This window comes from Eretmochelys imbricata, chromosome 9 (genome assembly GCF_965152235.1).
Source record: "Eretmochelys imbricata isolate rEreImb1 chromosome 9, rEreImb1.hap1, whole genome shotgun sequence".
NCBI classification, from domain to species: Eukaryota; Metazoa; Chordata; order Testudines; family Cheloniidae; genus Eretmochelys; species Eretmochelys imbricata.
This window is the reverse complement of record NC_135580.1, coordinates 79638371-79655628: the sequence shown is the minus strand read 5'-3', so window position 1 is coordinate 79655628 and position 17258 is coordinate 79638371. Positions and strand designations below refer to the sequence as shown.

At 43.4% G+C, this 17258-nt stretch overlaps 1 protein-coding gene across 1 annotated transcript in view; it reads right to left on the bottom strand.

Moving 5' to 3' along the window:
- Window positions 1-13873, bottom strand: part of LOC144269970 (heat shock factor protein 3-like) — a 28729-nt gene extending 14856 nt beyond the window's left edge. The window contains exons 1-8 of the mRNA XM_077826101.1: window positions 13699-13873; window positions 10619-10727; window positions 7699-7826; window positions 5996-6120; window positions 4998-5073; window positions 3559-3620; window positions 2626-2707; window positions 2208-2335 (exon numbers count right to left, since the gene is read on the bottom strand). Of these exons, the coding sequence (XP_077682227.1) occupies window positions 2208-2335; window positions 2626-2707; window positions 3559-3620; window positions 4998-5073; window positions 5996-6120; window positions 7699-7826; window positions 10619-10727; window positions 13699-13812 (824 nt within the window). The 5' untranslated portion in view covers window positions 13813-13873. The remainder of the gene's footprint in view (window positions 1-2207; window positions 2336-2625; window positions 2708-3558; window positions 3621-4997; window positions 5074-5995; window positions 6121-7698; window positions 7827-10618; window positions 10728-13698) is intronic.
- Between the last annotated feature and the right edge of the window lie 3385 nt (window positions 13874-17258).

The following is a 17258-nucleotide window of genomic DNA, read 5'->3' as shown; positions in this document are numbered from 1 at the left end:
GCTCTCTTTCACATATATTGCAACTCCCTCACCAGCACGACCTACTCTGTTCATTCCTATATGTTTTATACTCTGCTGTAATCATGTCCCATTGATTATCATTCCATTATCATTCTGTGATGCCTATTATGTCAATATTTTCATTTAACAGACACTCTAGTTCATAGTATTTAGATTTCTAGCATTTGTAGATAAGCATTTTTAAAATTTGTCAATATTCAGTTGTCTGCTTCATAGATCACAGAATATCAGGGTTGGAAGGGACCTCAGGTCATCTAGTCCAACCCCCTGCTCAAAGCAGGACCAATCCCCAATTTTTGCCCCAGATCCCAAATGGCCCCCTCAAGGATTGAACTCACAACCCTGGGTTTAGCAGGCCAATGCTCAAACCACTGAGCTATCCCTCCCCCTTATGTAACGTAATAGAATGGAACTCTGCCATTTGACTGACTCTGCCAACTACTATCCTCTCCTCTTTATTAGGCAAGACCATCTCCTTTAATAAATCCTCCCCTAAGGGAAGTCTCTATCTGAATCAGGTGCTCTTCTGCACATGTTGACTTTCCCCAGCCCTTTGTTTTGAAAACTTCTCTACTACCTTTTTAATTGTACATGCCAGCAACCTGGTTTTGTTTTGGTTTAGATGGAACCCATCCATCCTGTATAGGCTCCTACTTTCCCTGAAAACTTCCCCCATTCCTAATAAACCTGAATCCCTCCTCCCAACACCATCATTTCATCCACTCATTGAGATCCTAAAGTTCTACTGTCTAACTGGCCCTGCATGTGGAACAGGAAGCATTTCAGAGAATGCTACCATGGAGTCCTGGACTTCAATCTCTTACCTGACAGCCTAAATCCAGCCTCCATGACCTCTCCCCTACCTTCCCCAACTATCAATATTTCTACTAATCAAATCACCCACTACAATTACCTATCTCTTCCTAATAACTGGGGTTCCCTTGCCCAGGGGGGTATCCACAGTGTGAAAGGATACTGTGACATCACCTGGAAGAAGGGTTCTAACTATGGGATCATTTCCCTCCACTCCATCTTGATGGCCTTCTTCCCTGAGATTTTCATCCTCCTCAACAGCATAGAGGCTGTCAGATTTCCCATTACAAGCTTTAATATCTCAGTTCTCAATGCCTTTTATTTAAGTCTAACAGATTAAATCCTTTGAGTGCTCAATTCATCATTCCAGGCCCTTGTAAAATTAGTGAAAATACCCTTATAAAAGGAGAGGTGGAGAATCACTTATTATAGCTTAGATAATGCACTATAACAGAACATTCTATTTTGAAGAACTGGAGTAGTATCTGAAGACATGAGCTGAAAAAAATCCTCCCTAAAAATGGGAGATCATGCTAGACTTGAACTACAAAGCTTTGAAGGGAGACTGCATTTGGTATTGGTTGCCGACAACTGTGTGGCTTAGGACTTTGTAAGACATGCAGATTGAGAGAAAGAGAAACCATGTGTTTCAAAGACTCCATGCTTTACATGGTTCCTCATTCAGCATGCAGGGACAAGGGATTTTCTTTAGGAACAAAGATCTCTTTTCCCTGGGCTGAGACACACAAGAAACATTGACCTTCCTTTTACTTTTGGCATAGTTTCTAAAGACGAAGATTGCCAAATTTACAAACATTTGTTAGGCGACTACATTGGAGTCTTCAGCCAATACAGTAACTGAGTCCCACCTTCAGATCATCATGGCCCCATTTGGCTGTTTTATATTGTTCCTCCCAAATATTCTACAAGAGTCTGAGGTTGCAGGCTGGAGGTTTTCCTCCACCCCACTTATTTAACTGTTATGTAGAATCAAGGTAACTGCCCAGACTTGGGTAACAACTCTAAGGTTTGCTTTAGATATTATCGTACCAGGGCCTCAGCATGTAAGAGCCTGAGCATGTGCTTAATTTTAAGCAGGTAAATAGTCCCACAGAATTCAACTCAAGGTGTTTACTTTGATTCAAATCAGACCATTTCCATATTTAAAGAGAAGAACCCACTTAAGTGCTTTGCTTAGTGTCCAAATGATCTTCATGTTTTCTAACAGCTTTTAAAAACAAACCAACCTGTAATGCACTGAATATATTTAAAGATTTGTCTAGGCTGTTACATTTTTAGATTCAAGCAGTGCCACTTAGGTTATCATGACAAGTATTAAAAATGTCTGAATACGGTCACATTCTCATTCATACCCATCACTTCCGCTTGTATGCACTAGAGTGAGCAGCTCATCAGTGGCATCATCCACAGTGTTGGTGACATCTTGAATAATGATGCCTGTATCATTTTCACCGTTTGGATCATGTTCAGAAATAGCCACCTGCATGCCAAAGGAAACAATATAAAGAAAAAAAAAAATCAATCATCCGGCATATTAAGGTCTCAGTCTTTAATTCTTGTTGCAATTGGTGTTCCACATTTAGACCTTTTTTTTTTTTTTTTACATCAAACTTTGTATTTCCATTGTTTTGAAGACATAGCAATAGCTTTAATATTTTCTATATCAGAAATGTTTCACCCAAAGTTGAGCAATCTTACAACCATAATATCCTCAACAGACCATACAATGACAAACACATCCATTATCCTAAATGCCCCCTCAAAATTTACCGCATTGCCATGCTCCACAGGTAGGTGAATATACTGCCTGCTGAATTTAGAAGGTGAGGCACCTGACGCATCTGTTAGAGATCTGAGAAAAAAAAAATATATATATGTATATATATAGCTGTAATGCATAGTTAAGAATAGGAGCACAAGTCATAGTAATGCCCAATTTCACATACTTGCTTATGTAGAATAGCAGCAGCATTTGCTAAGGGCACCTAGGAAGGGACTAATATTTAAGAGATTCAAAGCCATCAAACAGTTGGTGTAAAATGCTTGCTTTCATTACTGTTATCCTCATCCTTTGTATTTTTGTCTCACACACACACACACACACTTGTTTTATTCAATAAGAGGGAAAACTCTTGGGGGCAGGCATAATTTTTTCACATGCTTTGCCCAGCATAAACAGGGTTCTGACACTGCAATACAAATGCAATACAAATGATAATAAATAAATAAGAATGAGAAGGAATTTGCTCATATTTGCTTTGAAAAGAGTCTGGACAGAAAAACTTGGACAGCAACTCTTAGGACAAGCTCTTCATAGCCCCACAACATAAAAACCACAGAATCACAAAGCCGCATTTCAATTAGCAGAGCTACAATTTTAACAGTAACCAAAAAAAAAAAAAAGGGCACATGCAAAATTCAGAAGAAGCCTGCACTGGCAGCACAGTTAGGAAGACACGTCCCACCGCTGTTTCTTTCTCACATGCATATAGACAGACATGCGCCACCCGTCTTTCTGAGAGAGAGCGGTGGTGTTATGGTCCAAAAAAGTAAAATCTTTCAAAAGTCTCCATTTACGAAATTTGATGACTTGGTTTTTTAAAAAAAAGAATGAGCTAGGAAAGGAGGGAAAAATAATAAAAGTAAGTGTTTAAGGGACCTTTACAAGAGCTCTTTGGCCACCAAATAGTCAAAATTAGTTACCTTTTTCTCTTGACTCCCACAATGTAGTTTCCTCTCATCAAACTTAGTATAAATTGAAGGATCTGAGGAAAGAAAAGAAAATGTGATCAAATGGATGGATACCAAGAATCGACTCAGTATCAATGTATAGGCTTCTCTACAAAATTATCAGCAGACAGTAGATGTGTTAGAGATAAATACTACCAATTGGCGTGACTGTCTTTAGATTAAGAAAAAAAAAAAAATAAGAGGGCCCCCAAAATTAGATCATCCCAGGTAGGTGAATTAACAGTTAAAAAAAATATTTCTTTGAAGTATGAAGTATTAACAATCACCACAGACAGGATACAGACCAGACAGACCATGAAGTTCCTTCAGCAGGACAATTCCTAAATTTTCAGTTTCAAAAATCTTCACTGCCAGAATTCAGCAGTCTCGCTCTCCTGGTCTTCAAGATCCCCCATAGATCTTGTAGCCCACAAAAGCTTATGCTCAAATAAATTTGTTAGTCTCTAAGGTGACACAAGTACTCCTGTTCCTTTTTCATAGATACACCTGTACTCGTTCACAATTTCATGATTTTCTATTCTCCACCAAGGTCCCTGCAGTTCCCAAATCCCACACTCTGGCCTGATGTACATTTAAAAGCTTTGATGGCATAGCTATCTATGCCAGTTAGGAGTGTGGGAAAGAACAAAAACAAAACCACACACATCACACCTCTAATCGACACAGCTATGCCAGCAAAAGTCTTAAGGTAGATGCTGTCCTTCTGCTGGCATAAGCTGAGGGTGCGCTGGTAGAACTATACCAGCAAACCCTTTCTGGTGTAGACAAAGCCTCTGTTCTCCCCATTTCTACTGTGAACAGCAAGGTTTTCTCCCAGGTCCTGTATGGGACAGGCCCAGTGCACCTCTATGCACCACATATACTTCAAATCCCTGGTTTAGGACCTAAACAATCCACCTTCATTCAGCCTCCTAATTTTCCCACATGCTCAATCATTTTCCCTGAAACTTTCCCTGAACACTCCTCTTGAAATTCTCTGCCCCACTTCCCGCTGGATGTATAGTAACTGTGATTGCTTTTCCTAGGGTGGATTAATATGGCCTGTCTCTTGCAGAGTTAAGACGGGGGGTGGGGGGTGGGGTGGGGGGGGTGTGCGCGCGCGCAGGGGGGTGAGTTAGTATCTTTTATTGGACCACCTTCTGTTGGTGAGAGAAGAGCTGAAGAAGAGCTCTGTGTAAGCTCAAAAGCTTGTCTCTTGCCAACAGAAGGTGGTCCAATAAAAGATATTACCTCACCTACCTTGTTTCTCGAATATCCTGGGACCAACACAGCTACAACAACAATGCTCGTATAACAGCATCATCTGTCATTCTACATAATGAAAGAATGCCATGGAATGTCACCAACAGGCAGGAATAAGGATAGTAGCACTGAAGAGGCTGCAATGGTACCTTAGACAACAGCTTCTGTTGTTGGCTGTGCTTCTGCCTTAGAACAGCCACTTCTTTCCACAGGGCTTTATTTTCCCTACAACACAGAATAAATCAGGTGGGAGAGATGAACAGAGAGTTTACTTCCTATGCTCTAGTTGCACAGTTTCCATAGTTTATACTAGCCTGAGGGACTGAAGACAACATTCCTTCCCTGGATAACTGGGAATCAGTGACTCAGACCCACCAATCCAGACTCTGGGTTAAACTCGCTCCATCCTCCATCAGGCTGGACCAACCAATTGGTACTGGGGATTTTCACATCCTCTGCTGCTCAGCCACTCATTTTGGTCTGAGGTGTCCATCCAAAGCCTCCTGAGGTACCTATGCTCATAGCTTTCTTCTAACTGGTCATCACTGTGTGATGCTCAGAGAAGGAGAGGCTCAGCGTAGCAAGGACCATCTCAGAGCAATCTGAATGACTACTTCAAAGAAACACAAAAGAATGTTTAGCAGGGGATGAAAATACTTACCAACTTTGGTTGGTGCTGCTTGCTTGTCAGAGGTCAGAACGGGATAACCCAGTGTCCATAGGAATGGATCTGCAGGAACAGAGAGACTAGGACATGCAAATTCAACTTACACCTGACCTCCTCTCACACAACCACAACTGACCCTGTTTTGTATTTAGGAAGACTAAGTCATTTCCTGCTGCAATCGTCAATTAGAACACAAACATTGGCATGGATTCTGAGACTAGTAATCAAACTGAAATTGCATGAGTGTTAACAGATTCACAGTCCCAGGCTCTGCATACTGGAGTTGCTGAGCCATGTAGGTAAATGAAACACAGAAAACTGGAACATGGATTATTCAAAGGAAAGTATAGGACAATAATTAAGCTATATGCTTTTGATTAATATGAAACTCCTAAGCAAGGAAACTAAAGTTTGGGTCCATTAATTAGATACAATCAATGTCCAAAATATATATTCATCTGAAATATAGACATCATCTACCTCCTCATACTAGCCAGTCTGACATCCATGTTGTTCTGTTGCTCTCTCATTTCCTGGACTTCAGAAAGCACTTTCTGTAAATCTTCCGAACAGACTCTGAGATCCTCTGCTCTCACTGCAGACACCTAAAATGGAATTGGGTTGCAGGTGCTTTATTAAGGTCTATACTTCATGCATTTCATTTTTATAAGGAACAGTACAATTTGATTGATTCTGCAGAAGAACAGTGTCTGGATTGCCCCGATGGATTAGGTAAAACTGAACTATAAACTCATGCTTCGGTGTATGAGAGATCACACCAGTGCAGACACAACCTACTACTGATCATTCACGCTTGTTCCCTAAAGAAACAATATTCCACAATCTTTAGATCCTTTTAGCCTTAAATGCGTACAGAATCAGGAACCCAAAAGGAGTGTGGCTATCATGGTAGGGTGGGTATTTAACATCATGCATCATGTTGAAAGTTTAGCACAGATTCAGTCTTCTCCCCTCAAGGACTCTCTATATTACTGACATGAAAATTTGCCAATACTGCTAGAGTACAAACCTGCTGTAACCAGAAAGCTACAAAAAAAACCCCTTCTTATTGCACATTATAGACTCTGAAACCAGCCCATATCACAATAACAAGGCAGCAAGGTAGAAGTTTACTGGGATCTAGATAGTTGTATTTAGAGTAGCAACTAGATAATCCAGAATTACCAGGTGTGGACTAGAGACTTAATTCTTTCCCATCTCTATGATTCTATGCTAATGTGGCTGCAGATGCTAATAATCAGTAATATACTAGAGATTAACATGCATACTTGGTATCCTGATCAAAATGCATTTTGATCCTGCCTGCTTCATTCTAAGCATAGCACCAGTTCCCAGAGAACCTTGTGTCTCCACGTTAGAGTAACGGTAACGGTCTTAGGAGACGACGTGAGTCAACTATTCCAACATACTCGCTCTGTGGAACCAGAAAATAGGTTTTGCCCAAAAAAGCTAACAATTGTAGGAAATAGGGAGGGCGGGGGTGTGTGTGAAGGGAGGAGATGGCAGCATCAGAACAGCATATATATTTGGTGCACTTGAGCTGCATGAACTTGAAATCACAAGATAGGGCATCGAGCAAAATAAAATTGTAGCTTCCTAACTAGTCCTCACATCTACATCCTGGTCTTTAATAACTCAGGCAACACAAGAGCCAAAAGGATCTTCCACAGAGCTCAATGCACGTTTGCACACTGCTGAATGTCCACACTACACTCAGTACAATAATGTTCTGGGTGCGCGCTGCTTGGTAAGGAGATTTTGGCATCTAATGATCAAATACTGTTTTTACAAAGCAGTTGTTACAAGACAGACTCAGTGTGTGAGTTTAGTATGTGGAAAAAAGTGCACTAGGTTGATGGTCCTGCAGACTAAGGTCATCTGTTTTTCCTCAGGAGAGGTACAACATAAATGGGGCAAGCGTCCTCTACATTACACCAGGATAACCTGAAGGGGCCGCATGTGGAATTCAGTCTATATGGCAATACCCAATCCTCAGATTATCTGTTGAACAGGGTAGCAGAAAAAAAAAATCTGTGCACAAGTGAGACCGTGCTTTTTTTGGTCATGCAGAATTTGTTGGCTAGGAAGTAGACTAAGACCCAACAGCTTATTCCACATAAACTACCTTTGATAAAAGAATGAATACGCTCAGTGCACTATACCTTTCGTTTGATGTTTTCCAGTAGGTTTGCTTTCCCTTGTTTAAAGAAAGGATGCTGGAATTCAATGGCTGCATTCTTCTCTGCTGTAATCATACCATTCTCCAAGGCAATCACTTTCCTGAACCCATCTGTTGAGGAAAGATTAGAGCACTAATTTCTCTCAGCAGCCAAAAGGAAATTCAAAACATGCAGTTAAACAATAAAAACCAAATCCAAGTAAGATGATAATAGCTGTAGCACGTAAGAATAAAGTTAACAAAAGCAGGACCTGAAAGAGACCAAATAACCTTTCCCCAGCCCTCAGCCACTTGACCGATGCTGAACTTCACAGCCAGAGAATGCACCTGCAGTACTATGGAGTGTAACGACATGGGCTAACAGATTCCATTCCCAGGGAATGAAAGTGGATGTTGTTTGGAAAGCAGGCATGGTATAGGACTGGGAGGAAAGAGCTGAACAGTGATTTCCAAGGAATCATGGAAGTTAGAGAGAGACATGACCTGTTAGGATACCTTGGGTAAATACCTGGCCCAACTGAAGTATATGGGAGTTTTACCATGGACTTAAATGGAGCCATGATTTTACCCATTGTTCATCTCTTGCTCTTACCCTCACATGGCAACTGAATGCATCAGAAACTGCATCTTCACGTATTACCCTCGATTAGCAAAATAATGTAGGGAAGGGAGAGGAGAACAGCCCAGGGGAGAGTTAGGCTCAGTTTATGTATGAACACACACATGTGCCGCTCTCCCCACATCACTCAGCAGGAAAGCAGCATGTCTGCTCTAAAAATAGCATGGTGGCATTGTGTTCTACTTCCATCAGTGCCATAAATACTATGATGAGGATGCAGAGCACACTCTTGAGGGGTAATATGGGTTCTTGCTACTCCCAACCTAAGTTTCCAACGTAAACAACAACATCGTCTGGTTACCAGGATACAGCTCTCTGGGTAACAAGTCTGAAAACTGCACTCAACGCCTGGCTGGGCCCAGCAGGAATATCAAGCCCCATACATCTGTGTTTCTTTGTGGGACAGGGGAGCTTTTACATGTTTAAATCCAGTCTTGCCACAAGATAACTAGTAACTGTTTATTTAATCCTTGGATGCTCAGAGGTTATCCACTTCACCCTAAATGCCAAGAGATTAACAGATCCCCTCATCTCCTACATCCAATATAGAATCTAACCATCAGAGATGTGGACAAGTCTGTACAAATCTACTCAGCCAAGGGCAGAGTTCCTTCGTCACTTCCCAACATAATCAAAGGGAATGTTGTGAAATGACTAAATCCCAGTATCATTCCGTCAAGCCACTGCAAATCTGTTTCTTCTGCAAGTCTTTTAATCCTTTCCCTTCAAAAAGGGGTCTGAAATAATGAAATACCTTCCTTTCATTCGTGACAAGGGAGGCTCTCCAAAGTAAAGAGTGCTTTTGTTTGCAGTGATCAGGAACATTCAGTAGCTGACTCCTCCAGTTCACGGACATAGTTCCTAAAGAATTATACCCCAGGGAAGGGTCACAGGTAAGCAGAGCTATGTGAGTAACTGATTTTATGGCTCATTGGCCGAATTGGAGTGGGGAGGAAGAAACACAAGCAACCCTCTTCCCCAAAAAACCCACAAACAAAAACAGTTTGTTCCTGGGTCAACAACATGTTTCATTGGAGGGGGCGGAGGGTTGGGGGGTGGGGGTGTGTGTGTGTGTGTGCAAACCTTTAATGAAATTGAAGCAAAATTCTAAATGAAAAGTTGTTTCGAATTGAGAGAAATCAAAACATTCTGAAAGCGTGGACACAAAACATCTTGATTTTTGGATTTTGTTCTTTCCAAATCGAAACAGAATAGTGAATTCAACATGAACTTGTGGAAATGTTTCTATTGACCCAAATTTGCATTTGTTGTCAAAAATAAATTTCATCCAGCTCTTCTGATAAGTCTGGGACTTCCCCATGGTACCCTACTCTTTTTCCTGGGGTTACACAACATAGTCTTACTGAAAATTTTAAAGTGATAAACACTGGAAGTTTCACTAAGGGTAGTTTTTCTATATCATTTCCATCTCCAGTTGTCCCATGAAGTATTCCAGCTACCAGACAACAACTTGTTTGTTCTGCAGCGTAGCACTGTATTGTGTCTTTGGAGCAGAACCTCATTCAGCCTTGACTGAGGAACTGTATAGGGCATACATTTATGGTGTTATAAGAAGAACAATGCACCATACTTTCAAGGAGGGCGTTAAAAAAAAGCTGCTTATGAATGAGGAACTTAATCCAGCTGATGTATCAATGTGACTAATCCTGTTTCAACATAACCATGCCGCACAGACTAGAACATTTTGTCTTCCAAAAGACAAATGCATGTGTGTACATATAGCCTTTCTTCCTTTTAAATATTTATAAGTTTAGTACTCACGAAAATGCAGTATTAATAGCACTAGCTGGAGCCAAATATAGAATGCAAGCATCCCCTGCACAGCTCTGCCAATATACATCATCCCAAACAACATTCTCTGTTATTTTAGCTCTGGATCCTCTTGAGCAGAGACCAACTATAGCACCCAAGTGAGCAGCAGTTTGTGAGGCATACAAGCCAAGTCTGGGATGAACTCCACCACCATACACCTCTTCTGTTGTGAGCCAAGCTCAAGACTAGACTAAAGCCTTGTATGGGACTATTTTGAATACCACTCCAACCATTATGGCAGTCGGTCTTGCATGACCCACAGGATCCTGGTCCTCCCGCAGGCCTCTACACTAGTCCCACACAGGGCTCTAGATTAGGCCCCACAGCTTCAGGGGTAAAAAGGTCAGAGCACTCAACCCCCAGTCAACTCCATTCCTTTGTTTAAAGATATTCCATATTACGTGGTAGCAAACTTAGCAGCATTTGACACACAAGAACAGCCATTACTTACACATATTGAGCTGACGTATGAAGCTGCAAATATTGTTGTGTTTGAAGTATTTGGGAAGTAGCTCTTTAGCAAACCTCTGCTCATTCAGAATGCAAAAGCTCTGGCCACCCTAGAAGCAAAGTAAGGGTACAAATTAAAGAACAATACATTTCCAAACTGCTTAGATGCAAATGCCTTCTAGGCTGGTAACTACCTGAAATGGCTTCTTTAAGGAGCAAGTAAAATAAATTCAGACAGATTTTTAAAGTTGATAGGATCCCTTTGAGTTCCAGTACTACAAGGAAAAGTTTAAAGCCAAAAGATATCCACAGCAGCATTTCTATTGACAGTGAGGTGCTGTAAACCCTTTCCAATTAAATGTTGAGCCTAAACCATTTAAAGGCATGCCTCCCGAATAAGCTGTGATAATATGGCACAGTCTTTCTAAAAGAAAGTCTCAGTTCCTCCAACAAAATATAATCATCGCTTGTGCGTGTTGGAATTCAGTCACGAGACGGCTCTCCCACTTGCCGCAAAGTCAGGCCTTCTTTCCGACTTCCTTCTTCTGAGGAGGTTCCTCTGCACTCCATTGCTTTGCTCACAATTGTCATCACATATAAATACACAGATTATCTCAAAGAGATACTGAAAGTACAAAGAGCGTAACCCAGTGATAAAAACAGCCATTTTATGGTAGCTGAACTAGTTTTATATTCATTCTATTTCCAAGTTTGGACTTGCTGGGCTGGTCTTTCACTATCCTCCTGCTAAAAGAAAAGGAGTACTTGTGGCACCTTAGAGACTAGCAAATTTATTTGGAGCATACCCATTAGTGCACATTCGCTGTTCAAGATTAGGCGTCAGAAGTAAATAGCAACAAAGTTAAATTAGAACCTTTCGAATTTGATGTTCTAAAGCACTAATTGCAAGGTGAGAATTGCTTTTAATTAAATTGTTTGTAATTCTGCATCTGGCTGATCAACACATTTAGGGTATGTCTATACTTACACTTTATAGCGCTCTAACTTGCAGGCTCAAGGGTGAGAAAAATCACCCCCAAGTGCAGCAAGTCTGAGCGCTTTAAAGTGCTAGTGGGCTCCCAGCCCTCAGAGCCAATCCCCTCGTGGAGATGGATTACCAGGAGCACTGGGAGAGCTCTCTCCTAGCGCTCACGCGTGACCACACTCGCACTTCAAAGTGCTGCCACGGGATCATTCTCACGGCAGTGCTTTGAAGTTTCCAGTGTAGACATACCTTTAAAGAAAAGGAGTACTTGTGGCACCTTAGAGACTAACCAATTTATTTGAGCAAAAGCTTTCGTGAGCTACAGCTTACTTCATCGGATGCATAAAGGGGAAAATGCAGTGAGGATTTTTTTATACACACAGACCATGAAAAAATGGGTGTTTATCACTTCAAAAGGTTCTCTCTCCCCCCACCCCACTCTCCTGCGGGTAATAGCTTATCTAAAGTGATCACTCTCCTTACAAATGAATTCCAATTCAGCAGTCTCTCCCTGGAGTCTGGTTTTAAAGTTTTTCATAATGTAAGTTGTGATATTACAACAGAAAAACTTCAAAACCAGACTCCAGGGAGAGACTGCTGAATTGGAATTCATTTGCAAATTGGATACAATTAACTTAGGCTTGAATAGAGACTGGGAGTGGCTAAGTCATTATGCAAGGCAACTATTTCCCCTTGTTTTTTCCTACCCCCCGCCCCCCACTGTTCCTCAGAGGTTCTTGTTAAACCCTGGATTTGTGCTGGAAATGGCTCACCTTGATTATCATACACATTGTAAGGAGAGTGATCACTTTAGATAAGCTATTACCAGCAGGAGAGCGTGGTGGGGGGAGAGAGAACCTTTTGAAGTGATAAACACCCATTTTTTCATGGTCTGTGTGTATAAAAAAATCCTCAATGCATTTTCCACTTTATGCATCCGATGAAGTGAGCTGTAGCTCACGAAAGCTTATGCTCAAATAAATTGGTTAGTCTCTAAGGTGCCACAAAAAGGAGTACTTGTGGCATCTTAGAGGAGAGTGAGTTTGTGTGTGTATGGGGGTGGGGGGGTGAGAAAACCTGGATTTGTGCTGGAAATGGCCCACCTTGATTATCATACACATTTTAAAGAGAGTGGTCACTTTGGATGGGCTATTACCAGCAGGAAAGTGAGTTTGTGGGGGGGGGGGGGGGGGGCGGAGGGTGAGAAAACCTGGATTTGTGCTGGAAATGGCCCAACTTGATGATCACTTTAGATAAGCTATTACCAGCAGGAGAGTGGGGTGGGAGGAGGTATTGTTTCATGGTCTCTGTGTATATAATGTCTTCTGCAGTTTCCACAGTATGCATCCGATGAAGCGAGCTGCAGCTCACGAAAGCTCATGCTCAAATAAATTGGTTAGTCTCTAAGGTGCCACAAGTACTCCTGTTCTTTTTGTGACTACAGACTAACACAGCTGCTACTCTGAGACATACCCTTAGTTGCACTATGCTAATCCTAACAACACAAAGGTACTCACACAGTATATGACAGTGGTGCTCAATCTTTCCAGACTACTGTGCCCCTTTCAGGGGTCTGAAACCCAAGACCCACCACCGGAGACTGTGTTCTTGGCATATCTATCTACCTACAACTATGTGTGCATGCGACATATACCCAGACACTCTTTATACATGGGGTAGTCAATTATTTTTTGTCAAGGTCCAGACTCCAGAGTAAAGAATAAAATTTCAGGGTCCAGTTAAAAAAAAAAAAAAAAAAAAGAAGTCTAGTGGCCCAGTTTTGGCCCACAGTCCACCTATTGACCGCCCTGTTTTACACACCCACCCCTTCTCAATCAGTGAGCACAAGCTGTATGGTGCACGTGCACACCCAAGGACTACTCGTGCACTAGCTCGAACCCCTGCAAACGCTGCCCCCGTGTGCTGCTACACTGCTAATGAACCTCGTTATACACACTGGGCCCGACCTCCTCCTGGCCCCTGCCTCCCCCTCCCCGGGCACGCCCAGCTGCTCTCTCGCCCCCCCCAGGATGCTGAGACGAGTAGCGCTGCCGAGCATGCGCCTTGCCCCACGGGAGGGGGGTGGGGGCGCTTACCCGGCCCCAGGCGATCACATCATTGGTGCCCGGGTCCTCCACCAGGGCCCAGAGCTTCGCCAGGAAGCCGGGCACGGGGGTGGCGCCGGGACCGCCGGCCACCGCTTCCTTCATCCTCGCGCACAGATGGGAGACGACGGACCACACAACGGCCAGCCGCGCGCAAAGGCCTACCCGGAAGCCAACGACGCTACGTGAGGGGCGGGGCCTCCCTTCGCGAGCCTCTTCATTGGCTGGGCCTTGCCGGGTCTGGCCCCGCCCCCTTCTGCGCGCCACCACTCCGAGCGTGGCGGTTGTTGTGGCTCGGAGAGGAACGAGCTGAGGGGCGGGGCGTTCAGGGCCTCGATGACGTCAATGGAATGCCCTGAAGGGGCCAAACAATCTAACGCGCGACGTTGCGCAGTTTGGTTGGCAAATGGCCCCGGGCCAGGGGCTAATCCTCCGGGGAAGGGGGGGCCGCTCTTGAGGGGGAGGGGGCAGGTTTAGGTGGCGACAGGGTCAAGGTGGGGGCGCTCAGCGCCTGAGCCTCCCGCAGCGGGCGCCCACTTTGGGGGTAGCAGCCCACCCACGGGCACAGGGCCCAGCATGCGGCTGCTGCACTAGTGCCAAGGGTCAGGCTTTCACTGGATGTTTTTCCTGAAAGCTTCTGCGGCTGCTGCCGCCATGTCCTAAGGGGAGACGCCGCTTTCCCGTCACGTGGGTGGGAGCCACCCAGGGATGGAGGTGGGGGAGCAACTGAGCAGCTTGGCGGCTACCGCTTCAGCACACGAGAGCGACACACGAAGCCCGAGTTAGGCGCCTGGGCTCCCTTTTCAGAGAATGGGGAGCGACAGGCCCCTAGGAATGCAATCCTCAAAGCCAGCGGATCTAAACCACCTGGCGAGCCGCCTAACCGAGGCAAAGGGCAATGCCCAGGAGCGGGATGCCTGCTAAGCCTCTCTCTGCTTAGCCATTCACATCGAAGAACCCAGGACCTGGAGTCAGGCAGTTTAGGTGCTTTTTTGGGGGCAGCTACCTCACTCCATGCAAAACAGTAGGAGGAGGTAGTGACAATGGTGCTGCCCTCCTTATAGGCTTTAGCCTACTGGTTAGAGCACCTCCCCTGAGAGGTGGGAGACAGACCCCTGATCAAATCCTCCCCCTCTTACTGTGGTGGGGAATGATCCTGGGTCTCCCACGTCCAAGGTAAGTACTCAAACCAGTGAACTAAATGTTATAAGGTGGGCACAACTTTTTCCTCCATCTAGATTTTGAATGGGACGTGATCTACCTGATAGCCTCTGTGGTTGCCAGTTTTGGTTGGATGTATTCCTGGAGATTTCATCACATGACAGTCTTTAATCTTTAATTCCTGGAGACTCCAGGCCAATCTTGTAGGGTAGGTAACCCTTCCTCTGTGCATAGCTACCACATCACGCCACCTGCAGCTTAGGTAGCCAAATGCCTGTCTTCCCTAGTTGCTGACTTGCTTGTTGGCTTGAGTGAGGCAATACTGTGCATGCCAGGACACAGAGATGTAGCTGCCTAGGGAATTTTGAAAACTTAATGCCTAAACTTACTCAATGCCTTACAGGGTTCAGCAGGAATTTTGTAGGTTGCCATGGTGGGATTTAGGCACTCTAATATCTTTCAGCGTAACAGCCCTGTTAGTCCGTATTCGCAAAAAGAAAAGGAGTACTTGTAGTACCTTAGAGACTAACCAATTTATTTGAGCATAAGCTTTCGTGAGCTACAGCTCACTTCATCGGATGCATACTGTGGAAAGTGTAAAAGATCTTTTTATATACACACAAAGCGTGAAAAAATACCTCCTCCCACCCCACTCTCCTGCTGGTAATAGCTTATCTAAAGTGACCACTCTCCTTATAATGTGTATGATAATCAAGGTGGGCCATTTCCAGCACAAATGCAGGGTTTAACAAGAACAGCTTGGGGGGGGTGGTGGTAGGAAAAAACAAGGGGAAATAGGCTTGAATAGAGACTGGGTTGCTATATTACAACAAAAAAACTTCAAATCCAGACTCCAGCGAGAAACTGTTGAATTGGAATTCATTTGCAAATTGGATACAATTAACTTAGGTTACCTTGCATAATGACTTAGCCATTCCCAGTCTCTATTCAAGCCTATTTCCCCTTGTTTTTTCCTACCACCCCCCTCCCCCCGAGACGTTCTTGTTAAACCCTGGATTTGTGCTGGAAATGGCCCACCTTGATTATCATACACATTATAAGGAGAGTGGTCACTTTAGATAAGCTATTACCAGCAGGAGAGTGGGGTGGGAGGAGGTATTTTTTCATGCTTTGTGTGTATATAAAAAGATCTTTTACACTTTCCACAGTATGCATCCGATGAAGTGAGCTGTAGCTCACAAAAGCTTATGCTCAAATAAATTGGTTAGTCTCTAAGGTGCCACAAGTACTCCTTTTCTTTTTCCTAATATCTTTGTGGTTCAAGGCCAAAGTTTCTAGTCCTCATTGTGGAGAGCCAGAGTGTGCCCAAAAGACACACATTCACACACACAAACTTTAAACAAAATTCTCCATTATTTTTTCCATGTGTTATTTTTGGAGGACTGACTTATGACTTTTCAGTACTTACACTTAGCAATACTTCACATCTCACGGGTACATTCTTTGTGGGCTGAGTCTAGTTGCAATGCAGAGATAAAGCAAGGTAACTTGTTGAGCTTCACCAGTGAAACAACCCTACCAGCTCTTTTCTAATAGGTCTGTTTTTATAGACAATTAGTACAGGAGTCAGCTAATCTGCAGTTGCAACAGTAGACAAGTGTTATAAAAACTTCTAGCCTTATCAGCATTTGAATTCTCTACATCTGTAGTTTCTCTATTAAGCTACACCATTTTCATTGTGTTCTGCAGCCAAGGCTGTGCTAGGGAATTAATTTAAAAACCAGGTTCTGGGACCCATTACTAGCATTAGCTAAGGGAGTTCTGACAGCTCAAGTGGTAGAAGTCTGTGTTTTTGCAGCTGAAGTACCAGGTTATTTAGTCCCAGCTGCCCAGGCTTATGTGCATTATTAATATAATTGTTTCTGTTGCTTGCAGCAAATTAATTTAGCACACTGGGACCCACTGAGGCATTTTAACAAGTACATGCATTTGTATATTTTATATAAAATCCTTGTATTAAAAGCATTTATAGGCTGACTCCAAGAGATATATACTCCGCTGTCCCAATGGAGATCAAATATGAATTTCTGTTCCTAGGCTCAGAGCCTTGTGGAGAGAGTAGCATACTCAACCCCCTAGCACTCTGAAGTGATCTCTCCACCTCTGGCCAAGGCACAAAACAGTGCAGCAGTGTTCAGTCCTCAGATGGAGAGTCACCATGGCAGGGCACCTGAAGGCGAAGCAGGAAAGATGAACGAGGGGCAGAGTGGAAGAGGCCCCACTACCCAGTTGGCCTCTAAATGAAAGCATGAGAAAGAAAGAACAAATGAATGGGGAGCGTCTACTGTGTGGTATCTGTTATCTGCACTGCATTTCACCTATCATGTAATTAACAATATTAGTATCATTTGTTTTCTCCCTGACATAAA